The sequence below is a fragment of the Electrona antarctica genome, assembly GCF_951216825.1.
Source record: "Electrona antarctica genome assembly, chromosome: 20".
Lineage (NCBI taxonomy): Eukaryota > Metazoa > Chordata > Actinopteri > Myctophiformes > Myctophidae > Electrona > Electrona antarctica.
The window spans coordinates 40,592,620-40,615,140 of NC_136801.1; the positions used below are offsets into that span (position 1 = coordinate 40,592,620).

Genomic DNA, 22,521 nt, shown 5'->3' on the forward strand with positions numbered 1-22,521 from the left:
GTTTGACCCACCGGTTTTGGAGATAATGTCTGGCAGAAAACAGCGAGTTGAGAAAACAGGCTTGTAAGGTTCCACTTCTGTGGTCTCTAACATTACACCTAGCTACATGTTTAAGCATTTATTTCATATTTACCGTACAGATAAATAAAGATTTTAGCTCTGACATTTATTTCAGACATGCAAAGGAGTATGTGAAGAGTCTGCCTGTGCTATTCATTCATTTTGTATAACGTAAATAAAAATGCAGTTTTTCTCCTCTGGTGAAAAGATGGAGGCTGCACGGTGGCAGCCCCTCAGTCAAACTGGGTCGCAATTATAAGAAGATACGTTGGCCGCCTTGCCTCTAAGCCAATGGGAGACTTACCCATGAAACCCATAGTCTGAAGGGACATAAAACCCATACTCTAGGGGGCACAGTGGCACAGTCGGTAGTGCTGTCGCCTCACAGCTAGAAGGTCCTGGGTTCGATTCCCGCTCGGGACTCCCTGGGCGCTGGCGGCGTGTCCTCTCCTCCGCGTCATCAGTGCCCATACCCGAGGCGGGGTTGGCGACAGGGCCTTTCTGTGGGCAGTTTGCATGTTCTCCCCGTGTCCCCTAGGGTAGGTACCCTCACAAAAAACATGCAGTAATCCTGGTCTCTAAACTGCCTCCCCCTGGCCAGCCGGCACTGGTGGAGGGGAACTGGTTGGAATGACGTGTTCCTTCCACGCTCTACGTCCCACCGGGGAAACTCCCCCCTGTCAGGAGCAACTTGGACACTCATGCATGAAGGAAGCATGAGTTCATGTCCGTTGCTCTCCCCATGTTGGCGGAGGGTGTGTAGAGCCCAGGATCACATTAGATAATTGACACTGGGTCATGGGAAATGGGTTACATAATCGTGGGATAGAAATTATTAGAGAAAAAAACCCATACTATGAACGCCACAGCGTGAAGCGGTGAGCTGAGGCATGAGGCTAAGGCACACACACTGACCCATAGTCTGAACGGCATAAAAGGCGGGAACCTCTTTTGGTGTTTTAAGCATTATGTTATAATTTAGCTATTGGAAAATAGCAGATCTAGAGCTTGTAGCGCTATGAGCTTTTTGGGGTCCTTGCCTTGAAATATTGAGCACCACTGATATAGAAACATCCTGGCTTGGAGTGCCTTTGTGGAGTTTGTTGAGGACTTTTCCTTTCAGTGAACTGTAATCCGGACTGTCTCCGACTATATGTCCCTGTCTCGACTCTCTTTTTGACCTGTGATTGTCCCGCTGCTTTGTCCCACCACTTTTTTGTGGTTTTTTTTGCCTAGGGGGGAGGGGGGAGGGGGGGGGGGGGTTATGTTTGTGTGTTTTGTGTGTTTTTGAGGGGTGCAACCACTCCAAGGAACAGCAATGTCCGTGTTAACCTATGTATGTGACTATCTGACTATGTGACTATGTGACTATGAGTAGCAGTAGGGGCAAAAGTGGTGCTGTTGTGCCAGAAACAGAGAGAGAGAGATAGTGCTGCACTGTTGCCTGCTAATGAGAGACACACAGAGAGAGAGAGAGAGAGAGTGGGGGGGGAGTTGCACCACTCAGTTCACACGGGTGTGATTTTTTTGTGTACATGTGTAATGTCATGTGAAGAAATGTAAAACATAAAGTTTACCCAAAAAAAAGAAAATGGTCAGGATTTAGAAGACATTTTTTTAAATGGGTTAAGACACACACACTGATTATAGATGATCATTAGCAAGAGCTTGCTGCACCTGGCAATTTATTATGATTAGGATGAATGAAGTCATTCTTGTTCTTCCACGTCTTGCACATATACAAAAAAATACACATTCCCGAACTTTATAACCAATTTAATGTCTGCCAAACATAATTGTGCATTCGTGGACGATTAGATTTAATTTGCAAATCAATCTTTACTCCTTAGGGAGTGTTTCCTAATAGACTTTTAAAAAAACAATACATGCTTTAACCCATTCTGGGCGGGAACCCCGTTGATGTTTAAAAAATATGTTATAAGTTAGCTATTGAAAAATAGCAGATCTACAAGCTCATAGTGCGCCACCGAGTGGCGCGCTACGAGCTTGTAGGTCTGCTATTTTTGAAAAATCGTGAAAATATTTATTTCAGAAAACTGGAGGATTTAGAAGATTTTTTTTTAAATTTCGAGATCAGGCCTAAATGCTTTAACATGTACATAAATGCTTTAACACAACGTTAACACAAAGTTTGACACAAAACCTTGTTGGATTACAGACTTATCCTGTATCTCGGGGATATTTGGCCCTCACTACAAGTATTGTACTACAAGCGTGCACACACAAACACACACGCGCTCACACACGCACACACACACGTGCACACGCACACGCACACGCACACACTGAAAGCAGTATACGTGGGAAGGGGCTGACTGCCACAGAGCAGATCTAACAGTTCCCGTTCCCACACAATACCATGCAGGAGACCCAGCAGCAGCTCAGAAAGCCTCCTCCTACAGCAGCAGCACGGGCTACATTTTGTCGTCTCTACTTTTCAGGAGATGATGTCTTGACGTTCTGTTCCCCCCACAGACTGTCAGTCCTTTGTTGCATGATGCAGCCTCACACATATCCAACAGCACCATGAGGCTTCCCCCTTAGCCCACTGAGACCTGCAAGGACGCATCTGTGTCACCTTTTAAATATAGCTTTTTTTAAACTTTAAAGATTACTTTAAACTTTAGCTATGTTGAAAAATAGCAGATCTACTGCAAAACGTGGCGCAAATATTTAAATATGCCACAGACGAAAAACAGTAAGTCCACACTATTGATCCATAATATATAAATGATAGATAAGGGTTCAGGACAACGAGGCATTTTCGTGGAGGGGTCAGAATGAAATTTGGACTTAGACTGTGGTACTCATATATTCTTCCAGAGTGAATGTTTTTAACTCAAATATTTGCTTCTGGGGGGGGGGGGGGTCCCTGGAACAACATATTTTCAGATGGGGGGGGTGAGTGGACAAATACAGTAGGCTACATATCATTTTGTTTGAGCACCAGTGCACCACAGCCGATAACGTTTTTCAGAAAACTTTCAACACATTTTGTAGAATCTGGTCTAAGGTCTAAATGGGTTAAAGTGCCAGAATTCTGTCTATTTTCAGGCAGTTTTCGTTTTTTTTTTTGGTGCTTTATTTTATGACAATAGCCGCCGTGGAACAGGAACCTGAGGGCAGAGCGACGGGGGAGGACACGCAACGCTAGGAGGACGCCAGACGGAATCGGGTCACCCATTATTCAGCACAGAGAGTTCTAATTCTCTATAGGGGGTTCCTGTGACTCCTAGGGGGGTCCTCAGGGTTATGCTACATGGGGGGGTTTCGCTGAACAGTGGTGGTTTTGACAGCACATTTTGAGTTTAGTTGTTAGTCGTCGTCTCTTGAATAGTTTTCAATTAGTTTCAGTCACATTTTAGTCACCTGGAATGTTTTTTAGTGTATCTTTTAGTCGACTAAATATCATACGATTTTAGTCGACTGAATCTACAGTTGTTTTAGTCGACTGAAATGTATTTTGGCGGGCCTTGATGCCGTCATAACGACTTATTTTACACTTGCTGAAAATCGCCGATCTACAAGCTCACAACACCTACTTTCAGCATGCAACCAAGAGTAAAATTACTTACTGGATCTCTTGTCCGCTAGTTCCTTCCTAACATTTTAGTCTAGTTTCTTTTTATTGACAAAATTTGTTCAGATGGCGGGGGTCGGCGGCCAAATACATACATTTTCGGGGGTACTTGACATGAAAACGTTTGAGAACGAACGACATAGAAACATAGGTTTTTCAGGAAAACTGTCAGGATTTAGAAGGCATTTGTAGAATCGTCCTCAGGTCGAAATGGGTTAAGTGTCTCGCTTGCTCCTGGAATCGACCTTTGGCCTTTCCAGGCAGGGCTGACCTATGCGTGACCATTCAGCTTCCCAAAATGCTTCAACTGTCTGTACTGTATTTAGAGTTATTCAGTGCGGGAGTTTTTCCACTGGCCTTTGTAGAATGTTTTGTCCGAATTTGTATTGAGAGGATATAGCCTCTTGAGATGCAGCATCTCGTTTTAGAGGGGGTCCTATACATACAACATTACAGGGGCAGCGGTGGCCTAAGGGTTAGAGGAGCGCCCTTGTTGCCGAAAGGTTGCCGGTTCGATTCTCGGACGGGCAGGAAAAATCTGGGTGGGGAAGTGATTTTCATCACTCACCCAACACCACTGAAGTGCCCTTGAGCAAGGCACTGAACCCCCAACTGCTCCCCCTGGAGCTGCTTAGTGGCCAACAGTATAAGACTGTGGTTGTACTGACAAGAGCTCCCAGGTTTTAATGTGTGTGTGTGTGTGTGTGTGTGTGTGTGTGTGTGTGTGTGTGTGTGTGTGTGTGTGTGTGTGTGTGTGTGTGTGTTTCTATGTGCAGGGCGTTGCTGAAAATGAGCACCTGTCCCTGGGTAAATAAAGAATATAAAAAAAATTAAAACAAAGTGCAAGTACACACAGGTGCAACATAACATAACGGTAGAATGACCCCGTGATTGTATAGCTCCATTTCACACACATTTGCCTTAAAATAGTGCCATCGTTTGTCATAGTGTCGGAAAAATATTCCACCACCGCGAGCAACAACAAAACAAGGGGGGAACAGCCCGACATGGAAGCTTGTTTGTGCCCTCGACGTGTCCGAGGGACACCTTGTATCTCTTAAAAGTGATATGGTGGCTGTGGCTCAGTCAGGAGGTAGAGCAGGTCGTCCAATGATCCCTGGGTTGGCGGTTCGAATCCCGGCTCCTCCTGTCCACATGTCAAAGTGTCCTTGGGCAAGACACTGAACCCTACATTGCCTCCAATGAGTCAGTTGGTGTGAGCTTGCCACCATTGGTGTGTGAATGTGGGAAGTGAGGACGCTGGCGTCGACTGTTTGCCGCTTCACCTCCCAATGTATGAATGAATGAACCATTGTAAAGCGCTTTGAGCACTTGGAAAAGCGCTATGAAAATGCAATTCATTATTAAAAGTGATCAAAAACGGCGAATAAAACTATTACAATTCAACCGGTGTAACTCGTCTTTGGGAGGGAAAGAGGTCTTTATCAATTAACTCGGGTAACTCGTGAATGGGGGGGGGGTCAAGGCTTTATAACCACTATTAGGGACCTGTCATTATAAGCATGTCATATATGCATGTCATATATGTCAAAATATATGTTCCAGCATTTTTTTCCATCCATCCATTCATCCTTCCATATTTAACCCATTTTGGGCGGGAACCCCTTTTGGTGTTTTAACTAAGCATTATGTTATACTTTAGCTATTGAAAAATAGCTCGTAACGCGCCACCAAGTGGCGCGCTACGAGCTATTTTTCAGGGGGGTTTTTTTGTAGGTCTGCTACTTTTGAAAAATCGAAGAACGACTGACATAGAAACATAGCTTTTTCAGAAAACTGTCAGGATGTAGAAGACATTTTTAGAATCTGATCTCAGGTCAAAATGGGTTAATATAACCGCTTATCTGGAGTTGGGTCACAGGGGCAGCGGTTTCAGGCAGAGAGCTCCAGACAGACCTTTCCTGAGCAACATTAAGCCACTTAATTCCCCCATGTGGGGAATCCTGAGGCGTTGTTTAACCCTCCCAGTGGGACATCTGTAGAGGACTGTATACCACCTAAGCTCGCTCCTGCTTTTCCATTCTCCCGTCAGCACAAATGTTTCAACTGCTGTCAACTGGTGGCTCACTCCTCCCACTCTTTCTCCTTCTCCTGTGTGTGTGTGTGTGTGTGTGTGTGTGTGTGTGTGTGTGTGTGTGTGTGTGTGTGTGTGTGTGTGTGTGTGTGTGTGTGTGTGTGTGTGTGTGTGTGTGTGTGTGTGTGTGTGTGTGTGTGTGTGTGTGTGTGTGTGTGTGTGTGTGTGTGTGCGCGTGTGCGTGTACGTGTGTATGTGTGTGTCCGTGCGCAGGAGCTGCAGTTTGAGCGTCTCACCAGGGAACTGGAGGCAGAGCGGCAGATCGTGGCCACCCAGCTGGAGAGATGCAAGCTGGGGGAGCACGCCGCTAGCATGAGCAACATCAGGTACGAGACACACACACACGGCACGCCTGCATGTGTGCAGTGGTGGAAAAAGTACTTGATTGATTGATTGATTGATTGATTGATTGATTGACGTATTTATTAACAGTTTGCAGAATTACACTATATATATACATTTCAAGTACAGCTCAATACAAAAAAACTGTGTCAACTGTGAGTGGACGACACCATACAGTATTACACTTGTTTACAGGAGGGTCCACCATTTTCAATTCACATTTACAGACATACAAATATACACTTCTATAAAGCCAAAATCAGGAAATCATCATAGAGGAGGTAAAAAGGGAATATATATATATATATATATATATATATATACACAGTGAGGGGAAAAAGGGGTGGGTGGGGGATTCAGGTTTTACGGGGGCCAGTTTCGAATTGCAGCCGTCCGTAGGTGCCCTTTGAGAGCGGTTTTGAAGGGGTCAAGGGATTCACATGTCTTAATGACTGTTGGTAGGGCGTTCCACATTTTGTTGGCATAGGAGCGAAATTAATTTAGACCCTTGTTTGTGCCGAATTGCCGGGTTGCACATGGTTTGTTGAACTCCCTCAGGTGTTGTGGGTGTGGACTTCGTTGACATTAACCCACAGACATATTACTTACGTTTTTGTGAGACTTTTCAAGTTGTGATGATTCCTGGCTCTGTGGGGGGTATTTATATGCAAATATCCTGGCCAATGGCATTGTAAGACTAAACAATAGGACCCAATGAGGATTTAGAGGTGAAAAAATAACAGAAAAACAAATTATTTAAACTCATTTCTTTATAAAATATAATTGTTGCTAAAAAGCATAGCTGGGTCTTACAGGGCTTAGACAGGTACATGGGTATCTTGGTGGAGTAGCGAATCTTGTGGACCACACCCATTGCAAGAAGCTGTACTCTGTCGCCAACTTGTACTTTATATTGTACTTGTACTTGTATTTCGAAGTATCAATACTGCAACGTAAAATAAGTAAAGGTCCGGTAATCAGTATTGCCGTCAAAATGTACTTCATTCCTTGCCAGGTATTAATTAATTTTCTGCACCTCTGCCGATGTCTTTCCATTCTGAGCTTTTTGCTTAAGGCTAAAATTCCCTCAGGTCATGAACCGGACGTGAAAGCTGACTGTGTTAAATCTAGCACTGTGGGTTTTTTTATTTTGTATTCACCCGAAACATATACATTTTGTGCATGAATAATCGAGACGCTTTACTTATCGCCTGTGAATGAACCTTGTTTTGATTAGAATCGGGAAATCCCGGGAAAATAAATCAGAGATAAAAGGACTTGAAAAAAAAGGAGAAAAAATATATAAAATATACTAAAACCTATATTGGAAATGGCAGATCTACACAAGCTCACAACGTGTCGCATTGCGGGTGCGTTGTGAGCTTGCAGATGTTGTTGGGGGGGGGGGTCATATATCACATATACCATAGTGCTTGCGTGCGTGCGCGCGCGCATGCGCGTGTGCCAAGCATAAGTGAGGTAAGCATGACTCGGAGGACAGGTGTGTGTGTAGGGGGGTGGATTAACAGCTAAACGTTTCTTCATGTGTCCGCACATGTGCATGTGTGTGTGTGTGTGTGGGGGGGGGGGGGTAGTGGGCAGTATCAGTGAAACAGTTCTCTGTGTAAATGCATTTGTGCATGTGCATGGGTGTGATGTGTGTGTGTGTGCGTGTGGGATTAGTGCATGATGGAGCAGTATCTGGGTCCTTGATGACACTAATGCTGACTGCACCATTATTTTGCTTCCCGACTGCACTCTCTCTTGCACGCACGCACGCACGCACGCACGCACGCACGCACGCACGCACGCACGCACGCACGCACGCACGCACGCACGCACGCACGCACGCACGCACGCACAAACACACACACACACACACACCCCTTGCTCAGCTCCCTGGGTGGAGGTCTTGAGTGTGTGTGTGAGCTCAGGTTCACAGTGGGAAGCTTCTGAGAAGGAGCTACGTTTCCTGCAGCTGCGAAACACATTTATCACCTGGATCGATGGGGAAAACAACACACACACACACACACACACACACACACACACACACACACACACACACACACGCACACGCACACGCACACACACAGAATCCCAGAAGCCTAAACCCATTTAGAGCTAGGGCCAATTCTGAAAAGAAAAGTCTTCTAAATTCTAATGTTTCTATGTCAGTGGTGCTCAACCTTTTTCATGTCAAGGACCCCCAGAATTATCTGTATTTGGCCGCCGGCCCCCATCTGAAAATATGTTTTTTTCCATGGACATCCCCCAGAAGCAAAGATTTGAGTTAAAAACGTTCACTCTGAAAGAATCACTCCAAAATAGCAGACCTATACTGTACAAGCTCGTTATGAGCTTATAGATCTGCAATTTTTGTAATAGTTAAAGTATAACATAATGCTTAAAACACCAAAAGGGGTTCCCGTTGAGAATGGACTAATCCCATGCAATGGCCAGAGGGGGACTCCCGTTTGGGAGAGAAAGGGAGCGACACAGTAGGTGTTTGGTTTACTCCATGCTGAGACCTGGGTTTGAATCTGGGTCACTACAATCTACAACAGTCTAGTGCACACAGTGCTGTGTTGCCTAGGGCACGCCACACACGCACGCACGCACGCACGCACGCACGCACGCACGCACGCACGCACGCACGCACAAGCACAAGCACAGGCATGCACGCGCACAGGCACGCACGAGCACAGGCACAGTGGCACAAACACACACACACACAGGCGCAGGCACACATGCACTCACACACACACGCACATGCACACACACCTTTAATGACGTTGCTTATTGATGCTGCCAGAAAACCTAGTATCTCCATATTTCAACCTTTTACGATTGATTTTCTCCATAAATTAATATTTATTTATTTTATCCCACGATTTTGCAGCCCATTTTTTTCACCCAGTGTCAAATATCGAATGTAATCCTGGGCGCTACACTTCCTCTGCCAACTTGGGGGGTGGGGGGGGGGGGGGGGGGGGGGGCAGCGGACTGACCTCATTCTTTTCACCTGACAGGGGGGAGTTTCCCCAGCCGGACATAGCGCGTGGAAGGAACACGTTATTCTGACCAGTTCCTTTCCCCTCCATCAGGCGCCCCGGCTGGCCAGGGGGAGGTAGTTTAGAGACCAGGATTACTGCATGTTTTTTGTGAGGGTACCTATACCCTAGGGGACACGGGGAGAACATGTGAGGGTATAGCTACCCTAGGGGACACGGGGAGAACATGTGAGGGTAGCTACCCTAGGGGACACGGGGAGAACATGTGAGGGTACCTACCCTAGGGGACACGGGGAGAACATGTGAACATGTGAGGGTAGCTACCCTAGGGGACACGGGGAGAACATGTGAGGGTAGCTACCCTAGGGGACACGGGGAGAACATGTGAGGGTAGCTACCCTAGGGGACACGGGGAGAACATGTGAGGGTAGCTATAGGGGACACGGGGAGAACATGTGAGGGTAGCTACCCTAGGGGACACGGGGAGAACATGTGAGGGTAGCTACCCTATAGGGACACAGGGAGAACATGTGAGGGTACCTACCCTAGGGAACACGGGGAGAACATGTGAGGGTACCTACCCTAGGGGACACGGGGAGAACATGTGAGGGTAGCTACCCTAGGGAACACGGGGAGAACATGTGAGGGTAGCTACCCTAGGGGACACGGGGAGAACATGTGAGGGTAGCTACCCTATGGGGACACGGGGAGAACATGTGAGGGTAGCTACCCTATGGGGACACGGGGAGAACATGTGAGGGTAGCTACCCTATGGGGACACGGGGAGAACATGTGAGGGTAGCTACCCTATGGGGACACGGGGAGAACATGTGAGGGTAGCTACCCTAGGGGGACACGGGGAGAACATGTGAGGGTAGCTACCCTAGGGGGACACGGGGAGAACATGTGAGGGTAGCTACCCTAGGGGGACACGGGGAGAACATGTGAGGGTAGCTACCCTAGGGGACACGGGGAGAACATGTGAGGGTAGCTACCCTAGGGGACACGGGGAGAACATGTGAGGGTAGCTATAGGGGACACGGGGAGAACATGTGAGGGTAGATACCCTAGGGGACACGGGGAGAACATGTGAGGGTAGCTACCCTATAGGGACACAGGGAGAACATGTGAGGGTACCTACCCTAGGGAACACGGGGAGAACATGTGAGGGTACCTACCCTAGGGGACACGGGGAGAACATGTGAGGGTAGCTACCCTAGGGAACACGGGGAGAACATGTGAGGGTAGCTACCCTAGGGGACACGGGGAGAACATGTGAGGGTAGCTACCCTATGGGGACACGGGGAGAACATGTGAGGGTAGCTACCCTATGGGGACACGGGGAGAACATGTGAGGGTAGCTACCCTATGGGGACACGGGGAGAACATGTGAGGGTAGCTACCCTATGGGGACACGGGGAGAACATGTGAGGGTAGCTACCCTAGGGGGACACGGGGAGAACATGTGAGGGTAGCTACCCTAGGGGGACACGGGGAGAACATGTGAGGGTAGCTACCCTAGGGGGACACGGGGAGAACATGTGAGGGTAGCTACCCTAGGGGGACACGGGGAGAACATGTGAGGGTAGCTACCCTATGGGGACACGGGGAGAACATGTGAGGGTAGCTACCCTATGGGGACACGGGGAGAACATGTGAGGGTAGCTACCCTATGGGGACACGGGGAGAACATGTGAGGGTAGCTACCCTAGGGGGACACGGGGAGAACATGTGAGGGTAGCTACCCTAGGGGGACACGGGGAGAACATGTGAGGGTAGCTACCCTAGGGGGACACGGGGAGAACATGTGAGGGTAGCTACCCTAGGGGGACACGGGGAGAACATGTGAGGGTAGCTACCCTAGGGGGACACGGGGAGAACATGTGAGGGTAGCTACCCTATAGGGGACACAGGGAGAACATGTGAGGGTCGCTATCCTAGGGGACACGGGGAGAACATGTGAGGGCTACCCTAGGGGACACGGGGAGAACATGTGAGGGTAGCTACCCTAGGGGGACACGGGGAGAACATGTGAGGGTAGCTACCCTATGGGGACACGGGGAGAACATGTGAGGGTAGCTACCCTAGGGGGACACGGGGAGAACATGTGAGGGTAGGTACCCTAGGGGGACACGGGGAGAACATGTGAGGGTAGCTACCCTAGGGGGACACGGGGAGAACATGTGAGGGTAGCTACCCTAGGGGGACACGGGGAGAACATGTGAGGGTAGCTACCCTAGGGGGACACGGGGAGAACATGTGAGGGTAGCTACCCTAGGGGGACACGGGGAGAACATGTGAGGGTAGCTACCCTAGGGGGACACGGGGAGAACATGTGAGGGTAGCTACCCTAGGGGTCACAGGGAGAACATGTGAGGGTAGCTACCCTAGGGGACACGGGGAGAACATGTGAGGGTAGCTACCCTAGGGGACACGGGGAGAACATGTGAGGGTAGCTACCCTAGGGGTCACAGGGAGAACATGTGAGGGTAGCTACCCTAGGGGGACACGGGGAGAACATGTGAGGGTAGCTACCCTAGGGGGACACGGGGAGAACATGTGAGGGTAGCTACCCTATAGGGGACACAGGGAGAACATGTGAGGGTCGCTATCCTAGGGGACACAGGGAGAACATGTGAGGGCTACCCTAGGGGACACGGGGAGAACATGTGAGGGTAGCTACCCTAGGGGGACACGGGGAGAACATGTGAGGGTAGCTACCCTATGGGGACACGGGGAGAACATGTGAGGGTAGCTACCCTAGGGGGACACGGGGAGAACATGTGAGGGTAGCTACCCTAGGGGGACACGGGGAGAACATGTGAGGGTAGCTACCCTAGGGGGACACGGGGAGAACATGTGAGGGTAGCTACCCTAGGGGGACACGGGGAGAACATGTGAGGGTAGCTACCCTAGGGGGACACGGGGAGAACATGTGAGGGTAGCTACCCTAGGGGGACACGGGGAGAACATGTGAGGGTAGCTACCCTAGGGGACACGGGGAGAACATGTGAGGGTAGCTACCCTAGGGGTCACAGGGAGAACATGTGAGGGTAGCTACCCTAGGGGACACGGGGAGAACATGTGAGGGTAGCTACCCTAGGGGTCACAGGGAGAACATGCAAACTCCACACAGAAAGGCCCTTTTGCCAACCCCGCCTCGGGATATGGTCACACAGGAGTTGTGAGCTATAGTTAGTTAGTAGACAGGCTATTTTAATTTAAAAGTCGTATAATGAGAGAAAGGGAACGGTTTTCTCACCCGACAGCATGCAGCACTAATCAGCATATTATTAGCCGTGGCCCTGGACTTCTCCGTAACTACTTTATTATGTTTCCAGATTAACAACTTTGACCTTTTTACTGCCAAAAGAGTTTGCAGGTGTTAACAGGCGCTGTGAGGTAACATGACAGAGAGAGAGAGAGAGAGAGAGAGGGAGAGGGAGAGGGGGAGAGAGAGAGAGGGGGAGAGAGAGAGAGGGGGAGAGAGAGAGGGGGGGGGGGGGGGGGGAGTGGGAGAGAGGGGGGGAACTGACACACCTGACTAGCCTGCTAATTAGCCAGTGGTGGAAGAAAAACTGAGACATGTTTTATTACGTATATGCAAAAGTAGCAATACCACAACCAATTACCAAAGCCCTGAAGGGTTTTAGGCCATTGCTTTTCAACTCTTTTCATATCGAGGGCCATTATATATTCGTCATTTTTGAGCCACGGAACACCATTTGAGGAGATTTTGCCTCTCACCCAAAACGCAGAATATTTTGTGGTCGTTGGATAAGATTAGGCCAAACGTTCTATATCAAAATAACAATTATTCAACTTTCTCTAGTTGTTTAGACTTAAAGGTGTAGTGAAATTAAAAATACGTTGTTCACACTTTTAGACCATATCCGTGGTCATCATATGGTCATACCTAACAATGGATGCCAAAAAAGTGGGAAAATTCTCATTTTTGTGTGTTTTTATATCAAACGTCCATAAAAATATATTTTGTATTACTTCCTGAAAACAAAAACGTGCTGCGTGATGACGTGTCGAGGCCAACATCGATAAAAGGCAATACAAATGAAGCTCACCAGTTTAATTCCCCATATCTCCGCATCCGTCCAGCACAGGCTGCACAGCTGCTACTGATTACAGAAATCTTCCGTTTGTATTCCCATTCAAGATAACATCCAGAGAGTGTATTACTCGGTTTCAACTTAATCATCACGCTAAAAATGTATCTGAAAACATTATAGGGTAGAAATAAGCCACATTAAGAGTAAACTGGTAAAGCTGGCCGAGTATCAGATTTGTAAACAAACATCCACAGATTCCACACGCTGTCCTGCGTAGCATAGCTACCCGTCCCTAGCTACCGTCCCATCCCCTGAAGGGATGCGACGCTCTGATTGGTTCAGAAACTTCATAGCGGTGTTTCAACTTGAGACTTCAAAATAAAATGTCCACCATTTCCGTTTCACTACGCCTTTAAGGTCATGCAGATGTTTAACAATAAGTTACCTCTTGCGAGCGTAACATGAAAACATTTGGTTTCATTTCACACTCCCAAGAGTTAACCCATTTTGGGCGGGAACCCCTTTTGGTGTTAGCATTATGATATGCTTTAGCTATTGAAAAATAGCAGATCTACAAGCTCATAGCACGCCACCGAGTGGCGCGCTACGAGCTTGTAGGTCTGCTATTTTTGAAAAATCGAAGTCAGGATGTAGAAGACATTTTTAGAATCTGATCTCAGGTCAAAATAGGTTAAAGATTCATAAGGGGTCCATGTGGTTACCAGCTCTGCATCATTTAGCCACTGGTCCCCGGACCACATGCTTGAAAACCACAGGTTTAGGCAATGGCACTGTTACATAAATATAATGTAGATAACAGATAAGGGAAGGCCAATTAGTCGCATATAAAATGCAGAAGGGACAATTAATGACTCACCAATGATCAACACTAGGCAGAGAGCCTCTGACAATGGTAAATGGTTACCAAATCTTTTAGATGACCAAGTTAACAATTAGCTTTAACAGGATTACTTTAAGCAGAAAGATCAACTTCCAAATGTTGATCTGAGCAGGAAATACTCTTTTAGAAAAATACCTTAAGTACCCAATAAAAGATGAGACCACCAGGAAGAAGGATTGTCCAGTCCGAGCAATATGATTAATGTCTATTCATTTTCAGATCAGAGAGACAGAACAGATCCACATACAGCCAAATTACAAAAAACTCTCACCCTGTGCAACAAAAGCACAGGGTTCTCTCTCTGCCGGACACAACATGTGCCAGGCATTAATACTGTAGAATACGTCATTTGTTGAAACACATTCATTGGCTGAATGGATAGTTAATTTCCGCACTAGGCTACGCTGGTACTGGTTGTCAAGCGCTCATTGGACCAGCACATGGATGATGAGACTGGACAGCTTCCTTGGTTCCGTCATTGAGGGCCATAGACCGGGAAAGCACTGAGGCTGGCGTTGCTATGGCAACCTGAAGATAACATTTCTTTCCCTGTTCGCTGTAAACTCTCGACAGAGAGAAATACTCTTATCTACTTTCTCACTAGGCACCAAGGTCAAATACATGCAGTCCCACATCAAAACAGACCTCTCAGTATGCGAGTTAACTTTTGACTGGGGACAGACAGTGAATCTTAACTTGGCGTCAGGCAACCCATAATATATATGATAAAATAATATAAAGGATAATATAGGGCTGAGATGATTAGGCCTGTGGATGGTGACATGACATAAATAGGATAAGGAGAACAACCCAGAGTAAACAGGCAGTAGGCTGATGATAAAACTGATGGTAAAAGGGCAAGATGACAAAATATGAACACGGTCTGGGCCAAAGGGAACATTTAGACAATTCCATCCACCAAACTTACTCAAAATTATCTATCAGGCACTCTCGCTATTCAGACTCTGACGTGCTAAAGCAATACTAACCAGTATCAGTTCAACAAGGGACACGTATTGTTGTTTCCATATATATGGGACAATTCCTCATTCCAAGGGGACGGTGCAGGGAACCTAACTAGTGTATTACGGTAGCAATTAGGATATCAATCTTGAAAGCTATACACTTTCCTGCTGAATTGCTGTTATGCCTCTCAACAGTATTTCTTATGCAGTCTAAAAGTCCGTACCTTACTGTTATTTCTGTGCAATTACTTTGCCAGAAAATAAATATAATTTGAAGCATTGTTTGTTTGTATGAGTATAACTTGACACAGAATTCAATGAGGCAATTATATAGAGCCGATGCAATTGTTATTTGGATTGAGGAAGATGTTTCATTGCGAATTAAGCCATGAGCCTGTATGAATGGGTCTGCAACTATATTATGTTTGCTGTGGTGGAATCTGTGTTGTTATAGCCTCGGAAACCTAGACGTTTTTATTTCCAGGGAGACAAAAGAAGTCTTCAAACTTCAATTCGGCATAGAGTAGCGCAAGCGTCGATCACTCTCTGCTGATTTCTGATCGTCTGCACCTTTGTTAAATTGACGCACACACGCACACACTTACACACACACTCCTCTCTCTCTCTGTCGCTCTAATTAAAACCCATTTACCGCTAGCATTAATTAATCCCTCGATCGCGTACTGCCAGGGTTTTATCGCGCGTAACACTTACTTTGAAGAGCCAAATATCCGTAATAGCATGTTCCTGTGACAAACTGCTGTGTGTGGTGTCTTCACCGGTTGTTGTTCTCTCGGTCGATGGTGGATAAAGCCGACCGCGAGTATCACAGCGCCTGCTACAGGCCGTTGAAAACGCTTGTCTGGCCCAGAAACTTCCCCTCAATGTCGTTTCTGAGATACAGGGCTTTCGATGCAGGGCTTAGAATGGAAGTGGATGCGCGCGCATCTTCAAAATTGTGTGTGCGCGGCCATTGTGTGTTTTGTGTCCCAGAGTATCGTTTGCGGTAGCAACATCAGCTAGCCATCGAAACCGATCAAAAAGCGATTAAACACAATTCGAAAGAGTAGGTTCTCGTGTTCCATGTGTTCGGCAGGCAGCCGGTTAATTAGTCTCATGTTGCACAGCTGTGTCTAGATTCTCCTGGCGGATTCTGCCGGGAGCTGCCTATGCCATAGAAAGCATAGGTGGACCCCAGGCTAGTGTTGTTAATACATTGAATGACGTTATTTATAAAGCATGTTTCTGTGACTCCAGAGAGGTTTCGCTAAATCCTTTGGTGCAATCTTAGATACCTGTTTGAACGCGCGGAAATGCAACCTATTATTAGCCCTCTTGCTGAACTTTACATTAACCCATTCAAACCGGGAAGCTGTGCCACTTTAGATTGAACTGTATATTATTTTCGAGGGGCGCTAGCCCCTCCTATATAGAGGTTTAATGTTTGTTTTTAGTTCAATGTTTGTTTTAAAAACGCCATTGACAATGGGGGGACAATTTACGTCATCTTGTCCCTAACACAAACATTAAAGATGGAGTGCCGTGATTTTTTTCCACCCTAAAACATGATCATCAGGTCTTATTGTTATATAAGGAGGTATACGTTTTTTCAAAAAAGTGTACAGTATTTGTTAAAATGTTGTTTTTATGTGGGCACGCCCACCAGTTCATTAAGTATGCCTGGTTTGCCTGGTGGGTGGTGATGGGTGGTGATCCACCTGAACTGAAGCCGCACCCACAGCTGTAGTTGTATGATAAAGGGGGAGGGGTTAGGGGAGGGGCTGATAGTGTGGTGTCACTATATTAATGTTTATTTCATTGGCCCGTTTGACTGTCAAGGGTTCAGCCTCCAGGAAGAAACCCTAAATACAAAGTTAATACACCATTGCACATACAAACGGTTAGGTTTGTGTGTTTGTTCAGAAACATGGATCAGGCTGTACTGCATTTTATGATTTGTATTGTGATGTCATTTTTGCCTGGACCCCAGGAAGAATAGTCTCCACTACGGTGTAGACTAATGGGGATCCTTAATAAACTAAACTAAAACTAAAACTTGTATTTTATTTTATTTACTCTGGCTATTCAATAGTAGCAGATTTACAAGCTCATAGCACTCACTTTATGCTGCACTATACAGCTTGTAGATCCATGTTCATATTTGACACACACGTTCCACGCCACCACAGGGAGTGCAGTGCCCGGCCTCGAGTCGGTTGGATGCATGGTTGTCCAGTACCGCCACAAAAGACTCTGCCAGTGGGCCTAATCAGCCTAAGTCCCCTCACCTGTAGAATTCCCAGCCTCTGCCTCAGCCAATTGGTTGCCGTGGCAACCCCACGCCTGCCATTTGATGCACGGTTCACAGTCAGTTTGCGCAGGCAGACAGACATATTTCCATATATGGGCACAAAAGGGACACAGGTGGTTAAAACGGGTGCTATGACAACAGGTATTGCACACTATAGGTTCCCAACTTATATCGTTCCCAATCTACTTCCGATGTGAGCTGGCTTCACCCGCAGCTACACAGATCCACCGAGTGTTGTTTAACTGGAGGTTACTTCAGTAACCACGGTTCTTTGAGCAAATGAGTGAAATGGTTCGCCCGTGGGATCCCCTGGCACGATCAGGCCGCGGGCGCTCCCCCAGAGCGAAACCATTTCATGAGATGAAGCTTAATAGAAGAACCGTCTCCGCTCACTTTCTCTCCCCGCACGATTCCTGTTTGAGGAGGGAAGGGAAAACTAATTAATTCCAGTCAGCCGCAGTTCTTGTGTTCTTTTTAACCCCAGGCTATAACCGGTATCTTCTTTCATATTGTTTCTCGCTCGTGCGCAGCTGACGTCAATGAATGATCAACGCTCCGACAGCAACGCAGTGATATCTTATACGTTGTCTTTGTGTCTTTTGTAGCATTGTGTGTGTAGTGTCGCCAAGTCTTCTTATTATTGGCTTATTATAATCTGGTTGTTCTCTGTGTGTGTGCGTGTGTGTGTGCGTGTGTGCGCTCGCGCATGCTCATGCTCAAGTGGCCTATTAGTCGTCTCCTTTGGGCTTTTTTCATACACCTGGTTGCTTGTTTGTTCTCTCGGAAAACATGGCAACACTGACGCCGGCGTGGGTAAATGATTTTAGTCGCGCGCGCACGTGCCGTGCCGAGGCAAGCTTCCTTCACCACCACCCGTTTCTTGTGTGCGTCTCTCTCTCTCTCTCTCTCTCTCTCTCTCTCTCTCTCTCTCTCTCTCTCTCGGGTGTGTTTGTGTGTTGTGCTTTGTGCCACAGCTTGGCTGTCATGTCTGAGAGATGGCGTTCATTAGAATTCAGCGTGCCTCTCACAGGCAGCCGCAGGCAGCTTATTGCGTAAGCACACAGCCCTGGGGGGAGGCTTGAGAAAAGAGCTCATCTACACAGAGAACGCTAGCTGGAGAAAGCAGCGATGAAGGCTTAATATTCTTTTATGAAAACTTTTCTGTGTTTACTCTGGCTCCAACTTACCTCAGATGTGTCGTCGTTGGAAACCTTGTGTGTCCAAAACCGTTCCTTTTGTTGGTCCGTTTCTTATTTCAACAACATTGTAAAATAGTGAAAATAGCCAATCCACAACTTTTGCTAGAATAAATACAAAGTGGCTTAGTCCATGACGAAATGATGGACAGAGTGGCTCTGTGAGCCCAGAATTATGGAATGACTTACATGACTGTTGACCAAACGACACAACCTAACACACAGACAAATGGAACTACTGTACAACTAAACCTGACATGAAACACATAAGCAGTCGGCTGGAGGGAAGGCCACACGCAGCAGTGTTCCCACCCCGAAGTCCAGGCAGAGAGTGAGCTTTATAGTCCAGGAAGCGAGGCCTGAGCTGCCACAGGACCAATCCGAGGGCTGATCAGGCTCCAAGCCAGGCCCTCCTCAGGACGGCAACACATTAGGGACACAACGCTTATCACCTGCAGGGGACAGAAGCCACAACCAGTACCAGGCAACATAATAGGCGCTCCTCCTATAACCTAATACCAGCTAAGCAAGCCTACTAATATATATATATATATAGCATCAGCTCTATATATATTTATCACCATTAATCAAACATAATCAAAACAGCCAAGGGCTGTTACACCATACTTCACTGTATGATGAAGTCTAGGCCCTATAGTGCATCAATTTAATTAAAAAAATAACAAACAAAGTTCAAATAATTATGGATATACGTGTGTGCGTGCGTGCGTGGGTGCGTGCGTGCGTGCGTGCGTGCTTGCGTGCGTGCGTGTGTGCGTGCGTGCGTGCGTGCGTGCGTGCGTGTGTGCGTGCGTGCACTAGGGAATGTTCCCAAACATTCTAAATTGAAAAATCGGATAAAAAAAAGAAACCGCAAATCTATAACTATAACTATATCCATCTATAACTTTTATCCCACGATTTTGCAACCCATTTTTTCACCCAGTGTCAATCATCTATGTAATTGACATGTATCGACTATGTAATCCTGGGCGCTACAGTTCCTCTGCCAACCTGGGGGGGGGGGGGAGCGGACTGGCCTCATGCTTCCTTCTATGCATGACGAGTCCAAGCTGCTTCTTTACACCTGACAGGGGAGAGTTTTCCTGGTTGGACGTAGCGCTTGGAAAGAACACGTTATTCTTACCAGTTCCTTTCCCTTCCATCAGGCGCCCTGGCTGGCCAGGGGGGGGTGTTTAGAGACCAGGATTACGGCATGTTTTTTTGATGGTACCTACCCTAGGGGACACGGGGAGAACATGCAAACTCCAGCACTGATGACGTTCGGTTACATTTGAATTTGGTTATTCTCTTATGTCTCGTTAAGGGTACTTAAAAAAAAAAATCAGATATTTTGTTAAAAAAAAAAAAAAAAAAAGCTCTTTTGTTAAAACAAAAATAAAGAAATAAATACAAGCAATCTGATTGGCTTTGATTGGCTCAGCTGCCTGGGAATTAATCAATGTGATGACGCCCTCATAGTCTGCTATGTGCGTGGTTTCGTCTGTTCTCCTGGCCACAGAATTGAAGCTAATAATATATCTAATAATGACTGGGAGTCTCTTTGGGCTTATTCTGTTGGATGATTCACCTTCAAACGTTATGTTATGTGTGCATTGTTGGTTTTCTCTGCCAGGCCCACTTGGCATTGCAGCTTACAGTCGAAAGGGCTTTGATTATGAATTCTTTACTCTGCTTTGTTCACAGTATTCAGGGTTCAGAGTGTTTGAACGACTCTTGGCTATCGTTATATTCTGTCGAGTTTGACAGCTGAAAGCGTGTGTTGGTGTGTGTGTGGAGAGGAGAGAGAGAGAGAGAGAGAGAGAGAGAGAGAGAGAGAGAGAGAGAGAGAGAGAGAGAGAGAGAGAGAGAGAGAGAGAGAGAGAGAGAGAGAGAGAGAGAGAGAGAGAGAGAGAGAGAGAGAGAGAGAGAGAGAGAGAGATTAATTAATCCTGGCGGGTAGTGGGTTTAAAACAACTACAGACCATATGTGACTAAATTTGACTGAGGGACTGCCATTGGATTTTTTTGAATTTTCGTTTTTTCACGTCATATGAAAGCAGGGAATCATAGCTTCAAATTGACATATTGGTTGTTCAGTTTGACCCACCAGTTTTGGAGATATGGCTTATAGAGTAATGTCTTGCAGAAAACAGCGAGTTGAGAAAACAGGCTTGAAAGGTTCACTTCTGTGGTCTCTAACATTACACCTAGCTACACGTTTAAGCAGTCTCTCAGTCAAATCTGATCACATATTGCCATAGAATGTGCTTTTCAGAGTGACAGACATCTGGCTAACGGGGCCCATGCTGCAGCACAGCTGCAGAAACCTACAAAATTGCGTCACTATAGGCGGACCGTCCCCGACACATGTCTCTGTTTTTTAAGGGCATTCCGCAAGTGTATCCCTTGTACTGAGTAAGAAGACTGACCAAATGTGGTGTTACGCTTTGCTACCTGGAGGTTGCCGGCTGCTGATCCCCCTTGTGACCCTACTAGTTGGTCTATCTGGTCCTTTTACCTATGCCCTCGGGTAAAAGGACCACAAGGGACACACTTGTGGAACGCCCTACCAACTGAAATACAAAGACAAACGGATCTCAAAATGTTTAAGTTAAACTCTGGTTGAAATCGGGCCAGAGGTGCGAACATTAACAGTTTAAGGGCCCCAGACGGAGATCACCGTCAAGTTCAAGTTCATGGTCAGTTGCCCAGGATTGCATATTACTGTCATAGCAAAAAATAGCCGATCTACAAACTCAAAACGCGTCGCAGTGCGGCGCACAGCAGGCACTGTGAAACTCGCGGTCGGGTACTTTCTGCACCGAGCGAGAGAACAACAACCGGTCAAGACACCACCACACACAGCATTATGTCATCGTAACATCCGGTTACGGATATTTGGCTCTTCAAAATAAGGGTTGCGCGCGATAAACCCTTGGCAATGCGCGATAAATAGATTAATTAATCCTGGCGGGCAGTGGGTTTAAAACAAACAACACACTACAGACCATAATATTGCCATAGAATGTGCTTTTCAGAGTGACAGACATCTGGCTAACGGGGCCCATGCTGCAGCACAGCTGACAATCAGCTGACAATCAAGCAACACGTAGCCTATAACAGGAGAAGAAAAGGGCTTGACAGATGAGATGAAAACGGTCTGCCAAGCAGGAGCAAATAAACATTGGAGGATAAATATTTCATCAAGTGTCTCTAATTGACAACAACGCGCCGCCTAGAGCTCCCGCCTGCTTCCATTGTTTCTCAGTTCTCAGAGACACGTGTACAAAAAATCCTTTTTGCTTAACTCACCATTTTGATTAATTTAATTTAACAAGCATGCAGCCATTTGTCTTTCATCTGTACAGAACAGTATGGGGCCAATAAGACATGGATGCGCATCACAGTGCGCTTACAGCAGGGGAAAACAAGACCCACAAGAATACTACAAACGGGTGTCCACGGTAGGCCCACGGTTCCCAAAGTGGGGTTTGCGACGCGTAGCCAGGGGGGTCCGCCAAATAATTCAGATCTTTTTATTTTATTTTCTATTTTAAGTAAATTTTTATTTTTTTTGTTAATTATGCTATGTACTGTGATATGTTAGCTTACCATAATCACAGTAATCCTAAATCCACATTCCATCATTCAAGGGCTTTTGGATGGAAATTAAACTCAGCTGATGCATGCAAGGACTAAGGCAATTACGCTACAGTAGGCCTCTATGCTTCTGCACAATAGGTCTACATTTATTCTGAGATAGCATCTTAAAAAAAAGTTGTGAAAATGTGTCAGCGCGTTGTGAAATCTGAAGATTTTTAATACAAATATTTTCAATGGCATCTAAATGTATAAGGTTGTAAAAAAAATGCTTATCGGCGTTGCGAGGATGAGGGGCTACCTGGAAAACCTTTAGGATTTAGAAGACACTTTTCTTTTTTTTTTTAGATTCAGCCTCAGTCCTAAATT

The 22,521-nt window shown here is 46.5% G+C and overlaps 1 protein-coding gene across 1 annotated transcript in view; it reads left to right on the forward strand.

Annotated features, from left to right (window-relative positions):
• The window catches only part of LOC306913334 (catenin delta-2-like), a gene marked incomplete at its 3' end in the record, with an annotated part of 786,501 nt that overhangs the window by 231,770 nt on the left and 532,210 nt on the right, over nt 1-22,521 (forward strand). Inside the window, exon 3 of the mRNA XM_079489921.1 lies at nt 5,970-6,082. Coding sequence (XP_079346047.1) covers nt 5,970-6,082 — 113 coding nt within the window. The remainder of the gene's footprint in view (nt 1-5,969; nt 6,083-22,521) is intronic.